Genomic DNA, 19,399 nt, shown 5'->3' on the forward strand with positions numbered 1-19,399 from the left:
ACACACACACACACACACACACACACACACACACGCACACGCGCACACACACGCAGTCAAGTGCTCTTCAAAAAGCAGTCAGTCAGGCTCCAGCTCTTGCCCTCGGTAAACATCACTATAGTAAGCAGAAAAGACGTTTGGAGCCAGACCTCCTCAAGCTCATTTAGCCCATTTGAGAGCAAGATCAAAGTCTTAACCAGCTGACACTCAAGAGCACAAGCTCCGGAGAGCATCCTTATGGGCGCCTCAGTAACGTTCATGCGTCAGCACCATACCAGCGCACTAGAGAGGCACGGAGGTGTCACGCAGGAGATGACTAACCGAACACATTATATTTACATTTAGTGCGTTTACGTGAAGTGCTTCTATCGTCCCCATGTGGGGAGGGAATGTATTATGTGTGTTTTGTTGTGTTTGTAATGGAGTTAAGTGTGTAAATATAGCATGAGAGCAACCTACAGACCTGTGCAGTTAGCTGCTGATGGGTAAGGTCTCGCCCGTTTCAGTTTATCAATGGCCCCGCAGAAAGCTTTCATAACAACACTTGATGCGTTATGTAACCAGTGGCAAAGCAAATGTGCATTGATCGAGGACAGTGCCGACATTTTATAACCTCTGAGCTAGTTGCTTCAGAATGCTTTTTGGATCTGTATTTATTTATTTGTCTGTTTGTTTGTTTATCTCTGGCTGGCCCCCCAAAAAAATGCTTGTACCTGTCAATCAGTGCATACCATCACAGCACAACTTTGGGCCGTGCGCGGCATCCGCAAAGGTCACATACAAAGGCCTGCTTATGAAGGCACTCTAACTGCTGCGCAGGTCCCTGAGGAGATGAGGGAGAGGGAAGGGAAAGATGGATGCACAGCTTGTTTACTCTCACACCCCTCGAGTGGCTAAACACGACGCATGCCAGCCTTGAGATAGAGGCGCTTTCATTTGGGGGAATGTTTGCGCCTCTTGTAGGAACTTTCTAGAAGGAGCAAGACGCCACAAAACAGTCTGGCAAAATGGCTGGAGAACATAAGGCTCTTTCAAGGGGGAAACGGTGTGTGTAGATGTTCCCTGCATGCATACACACACACATACACACACACACACACACACACACACACACACAACGTACAACGCAAACACATACAGGAAAAAACATACACGGTCAAAAAAAGACGTACAGGCATGTGCACAACTACTCCCATACACAAACATGCTCCCATGCCAAGTTACTCTCACACACACACACAGACACACACACACACACACACACACACACACACACACACACACACACACACACACACACACACACACACAAGCACACACGCATGCACACAACTACTCCCATACACAAACATGCTCCCAGGCCAAGTTAAAACCAGAACAAAATGAGGGGGTACAGTAGCAGGGCTGCAGGGAAAACACCAAATGACAAAGTCCAGCTCAGCAGCACAGTCCAGTGGGCCAGATCACACACACACACACACACACACACACACACACACACACACGCAGTTAAAGAAGCAATTAAAGAAGCAGAGGCACACAAGCAGACACACACACAAGCACACGCAAACTGAGACACAAACACACACAGACCGAGTTACAATTAAAGAAGGAGACACACGCACACACGCAAACTGAGGCACACACACACACATTCAGGCCAGTTAAAGAAACACCTACACAGACCCAACACAGACACAAACATACACAGCCACACATATAAGCCTTACAATCCCGTGGCTAAGGCCCTGGTGACAGTTGAGAGAAGTGTTTGTCTGGTCTAGCAGGTCTGTCATAAAATGTACGTGTTCAGTTTTGATGCACACTTGTCACTTGGGGCAACAGGTACAACAATAGGTGGAATGTCCCCCCCCCCCTTTCTCCCAAGATGATGTGAAATCAAAAACCAAGGTTACACAACGATCACGGGACATTTTACACACTCTCCTGACACCACTGGAGTCTCACAGCAGCAGTAGGGGAGTTTGCACAAAGCACACACACACACACACACACACACACACACACACACACACACACACACACACAAACTCTCTGTTCAATCATGGCATCGGCACAAAGGTGGCAGATCCAGTTTCCTCTGCGTATTCTTAGAAATGGTGAAATGGGTTGCCAGGGACAACAGCTTGAGGAACAAGGGTAGGATGGAGTGGAATCGAAACAGCCCTCAGCGAGCCCCCCCCCCCCCCCAGAGCCTTGGTCTTTCTTGGCAGTGAATAATGCTCCTAGTTTTTCTTCCTCTACTCAATCTTTGTCTTTGTTTCCCTCTCTCTCTCTCTCTCTCTGTTCTTCCCTGACAGGTTTGACTACCAGGAGCTGCTCCACAACTCCACGTTCTGTCTGGTTCCTCGAGGCCGGCGGCTGGGATCATTTCGCTTCCTGGAGTCTCTGCAGGTGAAGCCCCTCACACAGCTCACACCGTCACTCCCTCGCGATCGCTCACGGAGTGTCACGCTACGCACACACTCACACTTATACGCAGGTGTGTGTACGCATTCGTACACTCTCTCTCTTAAGCACATGTATATGCACATGTACACACACTCACACACACACACACACACACACACACACACACACACACACACACACACACACACATACTCACACACACACACTTCATAATCCATAAGTGTAAAGTGGGCCTAACCCCTGGAGGGCTGACGGTTTGTCCTTTGCTCAGACACACGTCAGCTCACAGAAAGTGAGAACTCATTGAAATGCAGACCGCTGGCTGTCAATAACGCCTATGTGTGTGTGTGTGTGTGTGTGTGTGTGTCTGTCTGTCAGAGACTGGGAGAGAGTGATAGAAAGAAAAAAAGAAAGAAAAAGCGATTAAGAAAGACAAGTGAGAGGAGGGGAGTGTGTGTGTGTGTGTGTGTGGGTGTGTGAGAGAAGCCCAGAGACAGACAGAGGGATTAGGTGATAGTGAGTGAGTGAGTGAGTGAGAGAGAGAAAAAAGTGTGTGTGAGAGAGAGAAGGACTGGACTGTGTGTAGGTTGGTGAGCGTGTACATGTGTGTGTGTGAGAGAGAAGGACTGGACCGTGTGAAGGTTGGTGAGCGTGTACATGTGTGTGTGTGGGCGTTCATGGTGGCCGGAAGCGAGTAGCGTCTGAGAAGTGGGCTGCTGCTGCTGATGTGTGCTGAATGGGCAAAGCCGCACACACACACACACACACACACACACACACACACACACACACACACACACACACAGAGAAGCTTTGGGCCGCTCTTGCAGCCTGTTGCCTCTCCCTCCATCCCTCCCTCCCTCCCTCTTTCCACCTCCTCCTTCTGCCGTTTAACTCTCTCGCTTTCCACCCTCGCTCTCTCTGTCCCTCTCTTCTCTATTCTCAGCACTCTTCTTTTTCTGTCCCTTGTGTTTTTTTTTTCTTCCTTAGTCCGGCCCTCACTCACTGTGTTTTATTTTTTTTTCCCTCTATATTTTTTTCTCGTGTCTTTCATGTCAGCCAAACTCACAAAAGAACTGGCAATTACGAGTGGAAACTTCCGGGACATCCACTGAACCCACCCACCCCTCAGTGTTGCTTAGAAGCACCATGGTGAAGGCCCCTTGTTGCTTCTCCCTTCTTAGTAAACAACCCACACACACACACACACACACACACACACACACACACACACACACACACACACACGCATGCACAAACACATCAGTGAGGGGAAGTTGGTGGCAGACTCAGGGGGCAAAGCACTGGGAGTCAACCCACTCTCTAACTCCCATCTCCGGAAGAGGGAGCTCAGGCGAGCCCCAGGCTGGGTGTGAGCTTTGGAGGCCCGAGCAGTGGCAGTTACCCCAGCATAACCCGCGGGCCAAGCCTGGTAGTCTGCCAGCGTGCCCTTCAAAAAGGGCTTGGTTGAAAGAGCAGACACGGATCACTGGAGGGGTAGAGCGTTTGATCTCCGGCTGTAGTTGTGCTGTATTCTCTTGTGATTTAATTATAAAAAAATTGGGGGAGTGTGGGGAGGAGATAAAAAAAGAGAAGAAACAGACACTTAAAGCTGCTCTGAGACGAACAAGGAATCTTAAAATAAGAGAATGTAGAACAACATCAAAAACCTGACTATAAACAAGTATGGGTGTGAGTGGTGTGGTGTGTGTGTGTGTGTGTGTGTGTGAGAGTGTGTGTGTGTGGGGGGGGGGTAGCAGCGTAAACATCAAACTCCACTTCAATAAATCATCCCCTCACCCCTCTTCATCTCTCTCTCTCTCTTTCTCTCTGTCTCTCTGTCTCTCTCTTTCTCTCTCCGGTCATCCCTGGTTGCCTCTATATGCTGGCTCTGGATGTGTAATTAGCGGACTGGGGTCTGTGTATGTGTGACAGCCTCTGAGCTCAACCCTGTGGGAGTGTGCAGAGTGAGTGGCCCTCACTCGAGCAGCTATCCCCAGGGAGAACTCACTCAGTCATATACACACACACACACACACACACACACGCACACGCACACGCACACGCACACACACACACACTCACAGACTTTCTCACACACACAAGCCTATATACACTCAGACGCACACAGTCCGATTCCAACCCCCCCCCCCCCATTTAGCATATTCTATTTACTCAAGAGGAGAGTTCTGGAAACATCAATGTAACATCTATATTTCAGCGGCAGCTAAAAGAAACTCCTTGGAGATGCTAACCGATTCTGACTCTTTCATCTTATTCTGTCTCTCGCTTTCACCCACTTACCCACTCGAGTTCCCTTTTTTCTCGTCTCCTCACCATCCCTCTCACTCTCCTCTCGATGTCTATCTGTGTGTTTTATCTATCTGTGTCTGTCTCTCTGTCTGACTGGCTATCTCTCGTGTGCCCACAGGCTGCGTGTATTCCAGTGCTGCTCAGTAATGGATGGGAACTGCCCTTCTCCGAGGTCATCCAGTGGAATCAGGCGGTCATTGAGGGAGATGAGAGGCTGTTGCTACAGGTAACAAGGCACCACGCACCTACCTGTGTCCACTCATTGTAGCCATGGTGATCAGAGGGAGGGGTGATGGGAAATGATGTTTAGTTTTTTTTTGCCTTTTTTCTATTTGGTTTGTTTGTTTTTAAAAGGGAATGTTTGATAAAGAAAGGGAATGAGAGTGCACATAAGACATCAAGACTTGAATGGAGACTTTTTGGTGGTTATCTCACTTGGCTCTGCGACTTAATGGAATGGGCGAGATAGTGATCCACTACTGCTGGGGAGCAAAGCAGATTCCATATCCAATTACGGACTGCCCCAGACTAATAATGTGGCTCTTTGTGTCAATCAGCCTGCCGGCATGACATTTCCATGGCGCCTTACATTTTTAAGTAAGACTGTGTCTCAAGCTCTGTTTAAACAACGTATACCAATGTACTCTATCCAGACAGAAACTGGGTTGTATAACCTTTTTTATTTCAGCCCTGTTTCCTCACCCATTTGTCTTTCGTGACGTCTTTCTCTCCCGCTCTCCGTCTCTCTCTCTCTCTCTCTCTCTCTCCCTCTCTCTCTCTCTCCCAGGTGCCCTCCACGGTGCGGGCGGTGGTCATTGAGCGGGTCCTGGCCATGAGGCAGCGCACACAGATGCTGTGGGAGGCCTACTTCTCCACCGTTGACAAAATTGTGCTTACCACCCTGGAGGTACGTGTGTGTGTGTGTTTGACTTGGCTCACCTGCTCTTGTTGCTACAGTGTGTGTGTGTGTGTGTGTGTGTGTGTGTGTGTGTGTGTGTGTGTGTGTGTGTGTTTGTGTGTGTGTGCTCGGATGAGTCTGTGCCTGTGGCTTGACTCGACTCAGCTGCTCCCACTGTTCCAGTGTGTCTTAACTCACCTGCCCCGGATGCTGCAGTGTGTGTGTGTGTGTGTGTGTGTGTGTGTGTGTGTGTGTGTGTGTGTGTGTGTGTGTGTGTGGGTGCGTGTGTGTGTGTGTGTGTGTGTGTGTGTGTGTGTGTGTGTGTGTGTGTGTGTGTGTGTGTGTGTGTGTGTGTGTGTTCAGCTTGACAGCCTGACTGGTCGACAGGTCCTGGCTCCTCATGGGGTTTTAGGCAGTCATTGTTTGGGATGCTAGGAAAGCCAAACGGCATTAGCCCTCACTCAGATGAATGCCCCCAGGTTAATTGCTAAACATAACATGGATCTTCTCTTCAATAAGGACCAATACTGACACCTACTGGCCACAATAGGCAAGTGTTGAGTACTGTACCTCAGAAGCAGACTTGGACAGGGTGGAACATTTTGGACGGCATCAAAGGAACCTACTGATTTAATAAGACAGACATGGGTCTTAAAGGTTGGTCAGTGTTCTAGTTTGAGAAAAGCGCACTCGCTCACTTTCTCTCTCTTTCTCTCTCTTTCTCTCAGATCATCAAGGACCGCGTGTTCTCCCACATCTCCAGGAATAAGTTAATGTGGAACTCTTTGCCTGGAGGCCTGCTGGTTCTGCCGGAGTACTCGACCCACCTGGCCCACTACCCCTTCTACTACCTGAACCTAGGTAACGTCCCTGCACCACTACCCCGCAGGCCATCTATATCCCCCATCCTTGTCAGGGCCCCCTAGAGATCCTTGAGCCAATGACTCATCTGCACTCAGACACTCACCCCCTTGGGTGACTCATGCTAGCGGTGTGAGGATGCTAGGCCAGTGAAGCGGATGGGTGATGTGTGCTAATTACACCGGCGGAGAGTAGCGCTGCATGCTGCAGGAGGAATTGCCGAGCCCTTTAGTCTGATGGGCATGACAATGACTGAAACGCCATCTAGTGAAAAAAACAAAAAACCTTGTTCTCTTTCTCCTGCCTGCCTCACTCATTCTCTCACACTCCTTTCTCTCTCCCTCCATCCTTCTTTTTTTCTCTTGTATTCCTTTCCCTTCTCCCTTTTTTCTTCTCTTTCATCCCCTCCTTCACTTCACCTCACCTCCCCCTTTCCTCTTTCTTTCTCATGTCTCTGTCTCTGTCTCTCTCTCAGGGCTCAGTCCTGGTCAGGAGTTCACCGCTGTCATCCACGCCACCTCCCCGCTGGTCTCTCAGTCCCAGCCCATCATGAAGCTGCTGCAGGTGGTGTCCAGATCCAAATACTGCTCTCAGGTACTGCTCACTGCCAAAGCGATTAGCTCAGTATAAAGCTGTGTGCTGACAGAAGAAGGTTACGAACAGTTTAATTCAGATACTCAGTATGCAGAGCGTTTTTTTTCTGGAGTCACCTTTCAAGTGCTTCTTTGTCTGTCTCTCTCTCTCTTTCTGTCTCTCACTCTCTCTCTCTCCCATATGCTCTTAGATAATCATTATATGGAACAGTGAGAAGCCGCCTCCACATCGAAGCAAATGGCCTCCCATGCCTGTGCCCCTCATCGTCACAGACGGCAGAAAGAAGGTGAGCCTGCCCCCCCTGCCTGCCCACGGCAGTGGAGCATTAGCGCTCCACCGCGGCTTCTTTCATCCTGACATTTAAGGCACACCGAGCCACGACTGTAATATTCAGCACCATCTTTTTTTTTTTGTCCTCGCCATCACCAATAACATTCCTCCATCTGTCTTTCCTTCATCCTTTCTCTTTCTCTCTCTCTCTGCGTGTCCTTATTTCAACCCCTCCAGACGACTAGCCGCTTCCTGCCACAGGCTGCCATAGAGACAGAGGCGGTGCTTAGTCTGGATGAGGATACGGTGCTGCTCACGAGCGAGGTCAGGCATCTGAAATACACTTAATTTATTACTTAACTTACTTCTTACTTCATTTATAATGATTCATTTATTACTTCGAATTATCACATGGGCTTAATACAGTAACCATTTAAACAGTGATGATTGAAAACAAACTACTGTTCCCTTTTAATTAAATGGATTCATTTAGAGATACCAGTTAAAACAACTGGTCCCATTTTTTTTGTTTTCTCTTTGCAGGTTAACTTCGCTTTCCATGTCTGGCGCAGTTTCCCAGAGAGGATTGTGGGATACCCTCCCAGGAGCCACTTCTGGGATCCGGTGAAGCAGATTTGGGGCTACACCTCCAAATGGACCAATGAGTACTCCATCGTCCTGACGGGAGCTGCCTTCTATCACAGGTAATGCCTTCTATCACAGGTGATGCCTCTATCCTAATGCCTACTCTCACAGGTAATGCCTTCTATCACAGGTAATGCCTTTATCCTAATGCCTACTTTGGGCCACTTTTCAATTACAATGAAGGCTAGTGAGCCCTCACACATACACAGAAGTCAAGCTGTTAATGTGATTTCATAATATTCTGACCACAATGCAAATATCCTACTGACCACAGATAAATCCACAAATTGGTTTATTGCTGTACTCTAGATAACAATATAGGTTCACTGTAAGCTATACCAAAAAGCAAACACAATGACTTAAATTGCATTTTGATCCAGTTGGCTGATTACCTTATAACCGCTCACTTTTATAACTGCAATATTACAACTGCTATCTCAGCTCCATTCCTCTTTGCTAGTCATTTAAAATCAGTGTCCATCTTCCTCTATCTCTCTCTCTCTCCTTATATCAGGTATTACAATCACCTGTTCTCCCATTACCTGCCTCACTCGCTTCGAGCGCTCGTCGACCGCACCTCCAACTGCGAGGACATCCTCATGAACTTCCTGGTCTCATCTGTCACTCACCTTCCGCCCATTAAAGTGGCCCAGAGGAAGCAGTACAAAGAGCTGCCAAGTCCGCAGGTGAGAGCCAGTGCCGATAGATAGCATCATGCTGCCCGCCACGTGACTTGAGCTGGTGCCTGTCTGCCACAGAGCAGACTATCTGATACCTTCAGCCTTTGGGCAAGGGATTACGGCATGGCTTGGCATAGCATTTAAATGATGTGTATCCAGAATGATATACATTATTGTCTAGCTATACATTTTATCAGTGTGTGTGCTCATGGGGTATTAACGCAACACTATGTAACAATTTGACACTTTTTGAGGTTTTGTTTTATAGGCAACTAGTTTTGGTACCATCCTGAAATTCATAGCATAGCATAGCAATTCGTAGCATATGGTCATGTGGTCACCTGTGTCTTTCCCATTAGACATCCAGGATATGCACTATGTAGTTCTGTGTTCCGGGCTTGTACACCCTGCAAAAATGTAAAAGCTTTCACTGCATGACATTGCCAGCTATACTGCCAAAAGACACAAGTTAGTGTGTTTGGCAAGATTCCATCAGTGCCAACTGGGCTGTTGGTGGTGTTTGCAAGGTCTCTGCATGTGTTTTAGGTAGTTAGCTTGCTAGTTTTGGAACAGAACTACTTTTTGCTGCTTTAACACCACATCAACTCAGTACTTTGAAAAGCACACTTGTCTGTTGTTCTAGTTCCATTCATGTTTGTCTGTGTTTAGATTTAGAGTGATCATTCATTCATTTGTCTTGTGTATAACTTGGGTTACTGTGATATGTTTGGAGGCATCACATTGTGCTGAATTTGTAAGAGCAGTGACACTTGAAGGGCGTTTTCTGATCTCCTGGCTTTCGTCTTTCTCTCGTTTCTCTCAGGGGACGAAGATGGCCCCGTGGGCAAACCCAGAGCACTTTACCCAGAGACAGGAGTGCGTGAACACGTTCGCCAGCTGGTTCGGCTACATGCCTCTGGTGCACTCGCAGTTCCGCCTGGACCCCGTGCTTTTCAAGGACCACGTGTCCGTCCTGCGCAAGAAGTACAAAGACCTGGAACGTGCCTGAGATGGACGACTAGACTGACTGATTGAAGGACAGACAGACAGTAAAGACAGACAGACTGGTGGGTGGGCAGACAGGTAAGAGACGAGAGAAGCCCGAGGTACAGAAAAGTGCAGGTGGAGGAGAAAAGTCCCCCTCCGCTGGATCGGGACCAATCAGGGGACCAGAACTGCCTTTGGTGGAGGGACCACCCCCACAGGAGTCTGTGAAGGCACAGGATTGGAGGAGAGGAGAGGGGGCGGGGTCACCCTCTTTCTCTTTCGTGCAGTGCATTGGTTCTCTACGCTTGACAGACAGAACTGAGGGCGGGGGAATCGTGCCGGGCTGTGAATGCCCTTATCAATCCTGCTGCTGCTGCTTTGAACTGAAGAAGAAGAAAAAAACAATGGTGCGAGTTTTTCCACACAGACACCATATGGACTGGTGCAACAAACTCAAAAGAATGAGGGAGATGAAAGTGGATCCGTAAAGCCGATTTCACCTGAGGTGGTTGTAACTGCAAAGACCAATAAAACATTTCCTAAGTGCATCTTTGTCATCTCACCTGGGTTGCCGTCTCTTTACTTTTGATGATTTGAAGTTTGGGTTATTTTGCATCATCACCCAATAAATATCTGTATATTTGCAAACACACAAAGCAATATTAAGTACTGAGAGAACTGTTCTACAGTTTATTTAGTAAAAAAGTAGAAAAAAAAGTTTAATTGTTCAGTTTCTGTTCACTCAGTTCTTATTGTACAAAACATTTTGTAGTCTGACTATTTTTATCCTCAAGGCAAACAAAAATGTTGTAAAGACTTTATCAACTTATGCCAATAATGTAGTCGTAAACTCTTGTTAGCTCGCTCGCTCTCTCTCTCTCACACACACACACACACACACACACACACACACACACACACACACACACACACTTTAATTTAATAGGCACCTGAGAACATAGCTGCCATATTGAACATGCAGGAAGACCAATCATGCCTTGCCAACCAGGATCCATTTGGATCCAATAAGATCTCCTCTGCGTCATTTAAGGCTTGACTTCTTTGGAACAAATTCCGGTAATGTGTTCACTTAATAAGGTGGATTATACTCCATATTCAGAACTTGAGGGTGACTGGAAGGTGAACATGTGCACACCGAGAGTTCTCCTTAATTAAAAAGCAAAAAAAAAACGAAAACACAGGCAAGGTTACACGTCACACACGTGAATAAAGAAACGAAAACCAGAGATAAAAACCGCCCCGTAGTGCATCAGATTATGTGTTGTAGTGTCTGTAGGCTGCTAGAGGAGCACCAAACGTTTTGAACCGGAGAGTACAGGGACGTGGGGACGGACTGCGCGTCCCCAAATGGAATGGACGGATCACGGGAGCCAGACCGAGTGGACGGGATCAACGGAGTGTCAGCATGGCGTTGACGTCCCACAAGAGGTTCCTCAGCTGGTCCATCAGAACCTTCATCTCCTGGTTCTTCTGCTTCACCTTCTGGAAGCGGTAAACAGAACACAGAGAGTTAGAGGCTGGCCTGAGTATTCCTATCGAAAGACATAGAAATCATCACAGCCATGTACCTCATGAGTACAATTCACTCCTATTAAATGAACACAGAAAAAAAAAAAAAAACTTTTTAAATCTGTGCACCCTTCCTAGTCGTGTAACAGTTTTTTTTTTTTTTTAAATGTGCATCTCGAAAGGAAACTTATTTACTGAGATTTCTTAACAAGTGCAAACCTCCAGCATCTCTCGTCTCTCCTGGCTCACAGCGGGACTGCAAGGCTCCACTCGCACGGCGGCCACCTCCTCACCTGCATACGGCACTAACTGAAACGGAGGGGTCAGATTAGCACTTAAAACACTGGAGAAATATGGACAGACTACCACTGAACAGTATAGATAAGTGAGATATCTAGAGATATAGGTAAGTGAGTGACAGTTGAAGGAGCTACAGATCAGCTGATTGACATTTATGCTTAATCATCACAGCAGAGCTGACAGTTTGGGTTAAGTATAAAGATATAGTTTTAACTCTTGATCCGCATGCTGCACTCCGGTCAAAGATTACAGCTTTGGAACTTCCGACTAAAAATTATTTCTTTCATCTTAAAACTCACGAGGATTCACAACATCATTCACCCTACCTAAAGTTACAGATTGTATTCTGTGTATTGTATGCATATTTAAAATGTGTGTTGTTGATTGTTAAATACACAAAATACTAATGATAATGAGATTTAGGTTTGCACTAGTTGTATGCATGTTAAAATATTTTGTTAATTTCCCTTATTATGAATAGAACTGAGTGGTACAACAACATTAATAGGAGGCTTAAAAACTACAAATTACACATAATTGTAAACAACAAAACACACCAAAACTCTGACTGGAACCACTACTAGTGTAACCGCAAACACAACATGAGGGTCAAAGGCAGTAAGTTCTTCAGTACACGTACACGAGCTACTCCCACCTCTCCCGGCGCTTCCTGCAAGTCTGTAGTCATTTCCACGCAGCGCTCATACAACAGGCGCAGCTTGCGGAACAGCAGGGCAAGCTGTCGCAGGTGCTCCTGCAGTTTGCCAGAGCGATCTTGATACGCGGCTTGACTTTGAGTCACTCCGTTCGGCAGCTAGGTCAGAAGAAAGGGAACGTGCATCAAATCAAACGCCAACGCTCCGTTTGCAAACAACTCTGTTGGTATTGTTAACTTACCTGAGTGGCTCTTGCCAGCTGGAAGACCTCCATGGTACGGCTAACAATGTCCTGGACGGTCTCTTGCCCGATTCTACACAAATACACGGGAGAGATTTCTCGCAATGCACCTTGAGGAGGCATGGGCGGTTGTTGAGCAGTGCCCGAACCCGGGTGCATGTGAGGTTGTTGCTGGGAGGGCATACTGGCCAGACTAGGGCCCTTCTGGGGCAAGGAGGTAGACATCTGTCGGCAAATGAGGGATACCTTAGTCTAGAATTCTAAAATTAATATCTCAAGGAAATTTACGAACGCAAGGCTTGTTATAGGTTACTATTAATAAATAAAGGCGGCTAATTGTATTGCATGCAATGCAACAATGAAAACCGATTACTTATGCAAGCTAGCTAACATTTCACAAGCCGCCTGGAAGTAAACGATGTCACGATTTGCTACAGCTTAATAGCGATGTGAAGAGTTATGTTAACTGTACAGAAATCAAATACCTGACTTAATATCGTGGTTACATTACTACTACTAACGTTATTTATTATTAGCAAACATGGGCCGCCTCTGAACAAGCTATTAGCAAGTTGCTAGCTAGCTAACACAGGTTGAATGAATGAAGTTCACGTTAATACAGAAGTGCTCACTTATGTAACTCACAAGGCCTAATCGGGGTTGGTCTTTCCTTAACGAATAAACGTCATGTAGCGAGTTTCTTTTCAAACGTAGGTCCTGTGTTAAAACAGTACACAAACAAATGGCATATTCTTACAATCTAACGTTAGCTAAAACCGTTTTCAAACAGAGGTGAAAGTATAGTGGGTTTCTGATGTCATTTCCTCTTTCCCCTTGAAGGCGCCTAGCTCACAGGTTCCACCAGAGGGCGACATACTCAATAAACGTTGACTATGCCAACAGGTAAACATTGAGAGGGAGACTTGCAAGATGACTTGACGAGAAGTAGCCTTCGGTACAGGAGTCTTTTTGAAGCCATGTTAGCAATGGAGAGCAGTTGTTAGTGACCTTTTTCAGGGTCACTCCATGAAAGCGGTGCCTTTTTCGGTTCGGTTGTGTAATTTAATATTTTACGACTGTTTGCTTCTAAATATTTGGTTATTGTGTCAACCCTGTTACTGACATATGCAGTGTTACAAATAAAGTGGAAATATGTGATAGACTGTACGTGGAGTACATACTGTATATGCGTTCCTCTTTACCCCGAGATTTACATTAGAGATTATATATTAATTTTGTTTTCAATCAGACGATCAGAAGTGGCTATTTTTCGGTGGCAATCGTATGTTTATGGAGAAAAAATACTTTTAGAAATCATGAAATATATATAACGTAGCCTACATATGTAACAGGTAAGCATTGAATGACCATGTATTAATAGTGAAAGTGTTGAAGGCATGGAAACAGCATAACAGGGTTGTCAGGAGGCACATTCCACTGTGTACAGTGTACATCTTTGTCCAAACAATACTGTGAAGTTTTGCCTCCAAAGTAACACTGTGTAGTTCTACACTTGATGGGAGTTGTATTATTGTCATTGTACTAATTGTAACAGGTCTAATATGACAGTTCCTATTACCATTACTGTCATTAATTTGGTCCGACAACTTTTCAAGAAAAGTTTTTTTTTACTATGACTTGTTTTACTTACGCCAGGAGACTTATTATTTTGATATTAACCATTAACATATTAAAACCTCAATTTCTAATTATTCGATTGAAGATTTTTTTGCCCTTCCTTTGGGACCTGCATCTCAATAGGCTTTGCTTTGTGTCTCAATTACACTTAATGACATTCTACTTCCATCTATGAACGTGGATTCAAATATAGATACATCAACACAATAGTGAAAGAAATCTGTGAATAAGGAGCACAGCAAAAGCATGGCATTACATTAATTACATCCATGATAAATAAAGGCTACCATTACACTGAAAGTGTGACAGAAGCTCACATTTAAAATTACACATTTATTTGCTGTTGTTATATCATGGATTGTTTCTTGAGGACGTAAAAGCCATCAATTTCATGGAAAGACCCTTCTATATGCCATAACGTTTATTCCAAATCATGTAAGTTAAAAGGAGGCCTAAATCAGGAAAATAAGTATGTAATGTATGCATTTGATATCTTTCCTTATTACTTTTCACCGCTGTTTGCACGAATATATGCAACAATTCATGTCTGAATTCATATTTATCTTCAGGCAGGAGAGAAAGAAATCAGAAATCTTTTTAACTACTAGGTGGTAAAGGTATCCATCAAAGTAACAAAGGGCCTTTTGACACCTTATAGGTACAAAATATAAAGCTAGTAACCACTTATAAAAATATCCTTGACATGGCTTTTGAAGACAACACGAATTAAGAATGACGAATTAGATACTTGATGGTTCCTTCAATGTCAGTGTCAAGCTCAGCAATGCTATTTTAAGGTATTAGCCTAATAATGCCTAAACAACGATATGCCTTAGCCATAACATTAGACCATGGATCGGCATTAACAAGTTTCTTACTTATTTCCAGGTAGCCTATCTATTATGTATGTATATTTTGGTTTGATTTTCTTTCCTACTCTTTATTCCGTTAACTCTACAAGCATCAAGATCAAACTCTCTTTCTCTCTCGCTCTCTCTCTCTGTCTTTCTCATCAAGCACACTGATAATTACCCTTTAGCAAGCGAAACTTGACAGGTACTGTCATGTTCTTAAACATAATACAACTATGTAATATGATGGGATAATTTCGGGAATGAATCCCATTCCATTTGCAGTCCAACATACAATACATTTTGTATCCCTTCATGCTAGGGAGTCTGAACTTTCTATCCTTTAGAACACCATTTACAGCTAAAGCTCAGCCATCCACTCATAACCCATGCAAAACCTCTCCTGAGGTCTTCAAAGCTGCATTTGCATCAGCTCTGGGGTTCCTCCCACACAGGACCCTTGCTGCACATGTGTGATTCATAAGCATCAGATAACAGCTTTAAATGAAATTACATGTAAAACAAAATGAAACGATTTGTGTCATCACCCAGGAGGAATACTGAGGAGTCATTTCAAGGCCAGCGTGTTTAAAATGGCATTTAAGCTCTGCCAGAATCAGTTGTGGGAGTAACAACAATATCTTCAACTGAAATGGAAGGTTTTCACAACCATTTCTTGTGTCATAGCCAGGTTTCCTGATGATTCAAGTGCTATGATTGCAAGTTCAATCTTTAAAAATAGATAGTCCCTCATATTCATTAAAGAGGATCTATTATGCTTGTCCATTTTCTCCCTTCCCTTTAGTGTGTTATACAGCTTTTTGTGCATGTAAACGGTCCGCGAACTTACAAAGCCCAAAGTCCACGCCAGAGGGACTAACTCTTTCCCATAGAAATCACTTTTCTCAGCTGCCTCAAATGCCTCGTTGGAATTCCAACCCTTTTCCTTTGTTACAAGATGACACAAACTCATAACACAATCCGTATTGCCCACCTAGCTGACCAATCAGAACGCACTGGGCTCATTGGGAGGGGGGCTTAAAGACACAGGATCTCTAACAGAGTGTTTCAGACAGAGGGTGAATAGAGATGACGCGTTCAAGAAAAATAGTGTGTTTTAGAAGCTATTCTAGTAGATCCGAAAACTAAAATTATGAACACTTAAAATTAGCATAATAGGTCCTCTTTAATACGACATCAATGGCGTTAGTTCACCCTTGTCTTTAGCACATGCTCATGAAGTAGGTTTGGGTCATCTGTTTGGTTGTCTTTGTTTGGTGGATAAGCTGTGCTTCAAGTAATTGGATGGTACTTTCCTGCCATACCTGTCCTTCAGATCCAGTAGGGTACAGTAATGCTAAAATGACTCTGATTGATTAATCTGATGCAACTGATTAATTTAGTGTCGTTATGGAATGTCACAAGGGCTAAGGAGATAACTGGGAAAGGTTGTTATATAGTGGATTGGTGGCATTCAAAAGCATTTTTCATAATGTTGCCTAACTGAACTTTGAACTAACTTATTAATAGAGTGGATAATGTCAACACCAATCCCTCTCTCCCAATGCAGCACACAGCTGCACAGTAGCCATGCACGGCTTATCTCAATGCAGTAAAAGCGCTCTGTTCCAGGAACTATGCCTTATGTGATACAACACAAGATAAGGAACCTCTCACAAAGCTTCCATTTCATCCAGTCACGTGCCTGATCTGGAGCCAGTACAAAATGTTACAGGAATACGTCGTGTCCCTGTTGGTGTCAGAGAGCCCTTGAGGCTGTTCCAGCCCAGACACCCATGGGAGGAAATGCAATTGGCTGCTGTCAATCATCTATCAAGCCCAGAGCCAATCAAATGAACTCCAACTGATTTTCCCTTGGTCTTTCATTGGAACATTTTGAGGAACATGCCAAGACAAATACATATTTAGATGTTTGGTTATGATGTTTTGACCTTGTTGCCAAGGTTAACATTACAATTAAGATGACACACAAACTTTGAAAGGCATAAATCTTAGCACCTGGCACTCCACTATAACCAGGCCTCTACTATCTACTACCTTGGAAATTTGATATGGAAAACATTTGGATACCTACTTCTAATGTAAAATGGAGTGTCAAGGAATTATTTATTTAATAACTACAGACAGTGGATTTAGGGCCATTTCAAAGAACATCATGTCATTGCATTCTGACCTGAGTTGGTATTCAAACATAATTTTATTAAAAATAAGCTATTTTGCAAATATTGCAAGAATTGTAAGAATATTCTGTGTGTGACTAATTTAGGAAATACAGTGGACCGGGACAATTTGTTACTGTACACTTTGCTCTCATAGACAGACTCAACCCACACCAGACATTCACCAACAGAGATGGACAAACAGGTGGAACTCAGGAGTGAGAGAGAGAGAGAGGGAGGGAGGGATGGATGGATGGATGAGCACATAGATACAACAAGAACATACTGAATGTTAGTACTCTGACTGAGGTCCTTTTAATTGGTAGATGAGAGGAAATCTGAGTCAGACATTTTTACCGCATCCATTAACGAGACTGCTGAAAGGGAAAACATCCTTTTAACGAGGAAAGCTGTTCACGAAATTTACTACCACTAAAAAAGTTTTGCATGTTGGCAAAAGTCTGGAACATATCATTTGCATTTGCATGATCATGAGTGGAGAACTGCCTCAGAAATGTGTATTTTCAAATGCAGACTTCTCAATGTACAGCACAAGGTGAATTGAATTGTATTGATTTCACAGTACTGAAGTAAAATACTTGGTTACAAGGCAGACCCTATAAGGTAAATAGCACTCTCTGTGAATGCTGTGAAATTTGGTGATCACTTCATTCCTGTACATTTGGGCATCCTAACGCATCCTAACTGCTAACGCACATTTAAAGACTTGCCATTTCCCTACCAGCTCCAAATGCATGTACATTTCCTGGTTCGAAAGTAAAGGCTTGACTAGATTTTTGATTAGGTTTTTGCTTTTGTTATCCACTGAACCAATTCACCAACAGGCAAGAGTCGGATATCTCACCTGTTTTGGCCGTTCAGATGCAGGAAGTAGCAGGACATATACACCCTTGAAGGCACAGGGGAATCTGTAAGAACATGAAAGAGTACCACTATCATCAATCCACTCGAATAGGACTGACATCAAGCAGTGACAAACGAAAGGCACCTGGCTCAGTTTGAAAATCATTCACTGATAATCTGTCCAAAGATAAGTGAGACAACCTCATCAGCATCTCATCCCTTTAGCAGACACACTCCGTTCTCTCTGGTCGTCTTTTCTTTCTAACTTCTCCCCATCCCCACTGTCCCACGGCTCCTGGCATTTGTCTAGGGGCCTCTAGTCTCTCCATATCTGGCGTGCTTTTTAAAGTGGGCCCCTGTCTGTGTACTGAGGACTAACGGTGAGCCCTGGCAGGGCTCCAGGGCGGCGTGATAATTACATGTTAGATATGCCCTCATCTGTGTGACGGCGTGACTTTTTGGGGAGCCGCTATAAAAACCAAAGGAGAGGGCCGGGCCCCACTACAGAGAGGCAAAGCTAGAAAGAGGGACGAAGAACAAATGAGAGAAACAGAAAGGAGGAGGAAAGATAAAAAAGGGACCCAGGGAAATAAAAAAATAGTGGGGGAAACAACAAAATAACAACAAAGTAAAACAAAGAAAAAACATATAAGAAAAGGAAGGGACCAAACAACAAAACAGAAAGGACAAAAAACGAGTAGGAGGAGAACTTTGGAGACCTTTTGCGCAGAGCCATCGGGTGAAAGCATGAGGTACTTAGTTGTCTGCACCTGTCTGTTCCTGCTCGTCATAGAGGTAGGTTGATTCACTGCGCCACTCACAGCATCTTACACACATACGCTTTTAAAATGAAAGATGGAGGGCTTTCGAGAACAGCTATTTTCTCCAATGAAATCCGGTGAAATATTTAAACGTCCGGTGATAATGGATGCTCACCGACAAGGGAATTCCATTTTCAAGGGAAAACTGTTTTATTCATTCCCATTGACCATGTTAATTTTAGAATCTAAACTGCTGTATTATGACAAAGCAATCTACCAAAATGGTAAATGATGATCTGTAGTGTCATAGGGCTCAAAGACATCACACACAAAACATTTATTTCTTTATGCAGTGCTTTCCAAACCTACCAGTGGCATGGCAGAATCCTTGCCAAGATTTCACAACTTAGGGTTCAGTGAGTGTTAACTCTTCCATAGCATGGGAGAAAATGTCTTCAGTTTACTTTGGGTGAGCCCTTTATGGAAGTGTCAACATGGGGAAACTTTTTTGTAATGATTTATGAGGTTGCATGCTATTGCAGCTAACAAACAAATCTGTTTTCTTGAATAGGTTCTGTTGTTTTGTAGACACATTCAAATGAGTTACAGACTGATAGAAACAGATACAGACACACAAAGGTAGTCATCGTCATGCCACACTCATTAACTGTATTGACTGTTTAAATTAAATTATATT

At 44.4% G+C, this 19,399-nt stretch overlaps 2 protein-coding genes across 7 annotated transcripts in view; one reads left to right on the forward strand and one right to left on the reverse strand.

The window, feature by feature from the left end:
* The window catches only part of ext1c (exostoses (multiple) 1c), a 50,721-nt gene extending 40,478 nt beyond the window's left edge, over positions 1-10,243 (forward strand). For all 4 annotated transcript variants that reach the window (XM_031585835.2, XM_031585834.1, XM_012837652.2 and 1 more), the window contains exons 3-12: positions 2,322-2,415; positions 4,865-4,972; positions 5,534-5,653; positions 6,373-6,505; positions 6,981-7,099; positions 7,290-7,385; positions 7,607-7,693; positions 7,913-8,073; positions 8,529-8,700; positions 9,518-10,243. In XM_031585835.2, coding sequence (XP_031441695.1) covers positions 2,322-2,415; positions 4,865-4,972; positions 5,534-5,653; positions 6,373-6,505; positions 6,981-7,099; positions 7,290-7,385; positions 7,607-7,693; positions 7,913-8,073; positions 8,529-8,700; positions 9,518-9,703 — 1,276 coding nt within the window. In that variant the 3' untranslated portion in view covers positions 9,704-10,243. The remainder of the gene's footprint in view (positions 1-2,321; positions 2,416-4,864; positions 4,973-5,533; positions 5,654-6,372; positions 6,506-6,980; positions 7,100-7,289; positions 7,386-7,606; positions 7,694-7,912; positions 8,074-8,528; positions 8,701-9,517) is intronic.
* A 114-nt stretch (positions 10,244-10,357) lies between these two features.
* zgc:114119 (Mediator of RNA polymerase II transcription subunit 30-like) lies at positions 10,358-13,247 on the reverse strand. 3 transcript variants are annotated; one of them, XM_031585840.2, is made up of 5 exons: positions 13,041-13,247; positions 12,409-12,633; positions 12,152-12,325; positions 11,431-11,520; positions 10,358-11,184 (listed from the first exon to the last, which is right to left on the reverse strand). In XM_031585840.2, the coding sequence occupies exons 2-5, from the start codon at positions 12,631-12,633 to the stop codon at positions 11,092-11,094; spliced, it is 582 nt and encodes a 193-aa protein (XP_031441700.1). In that variant the 5' UTR covers positions 13,041-13,247; the 3' UTR covers positions 10,358-11,091. The 3 variants fall into 3 exon arrangements, with proteins under 3 accessions (XP_031441700.1, XP_031441699.1, XP_012693107.1); XM_031585839.2 differs by having other exon boundaries at positions 13,054-13,245; XM_012837653.3 differs by having other exon boundaries at positions 12,167-12,325; positions 13,054-13,244.
* Between the last annotated feature and the right edge of the window lie 6,152 nt (positions 13,248-19,399).

This window comes from Clupea harengus, chromosome 19 (assembly GCF_900700415.2).
Source record: "Clupea harengus chromosome 19, Ch_v2.0.2, whole genome shotgun sequence".
In the NCBI taxonomy this organism is placed as follows: Eukaryota; Metazoa; Chordata; class Actinopteri; order Clupeiformes; family Clupeidae; genus Clupea; species Clupea harengus.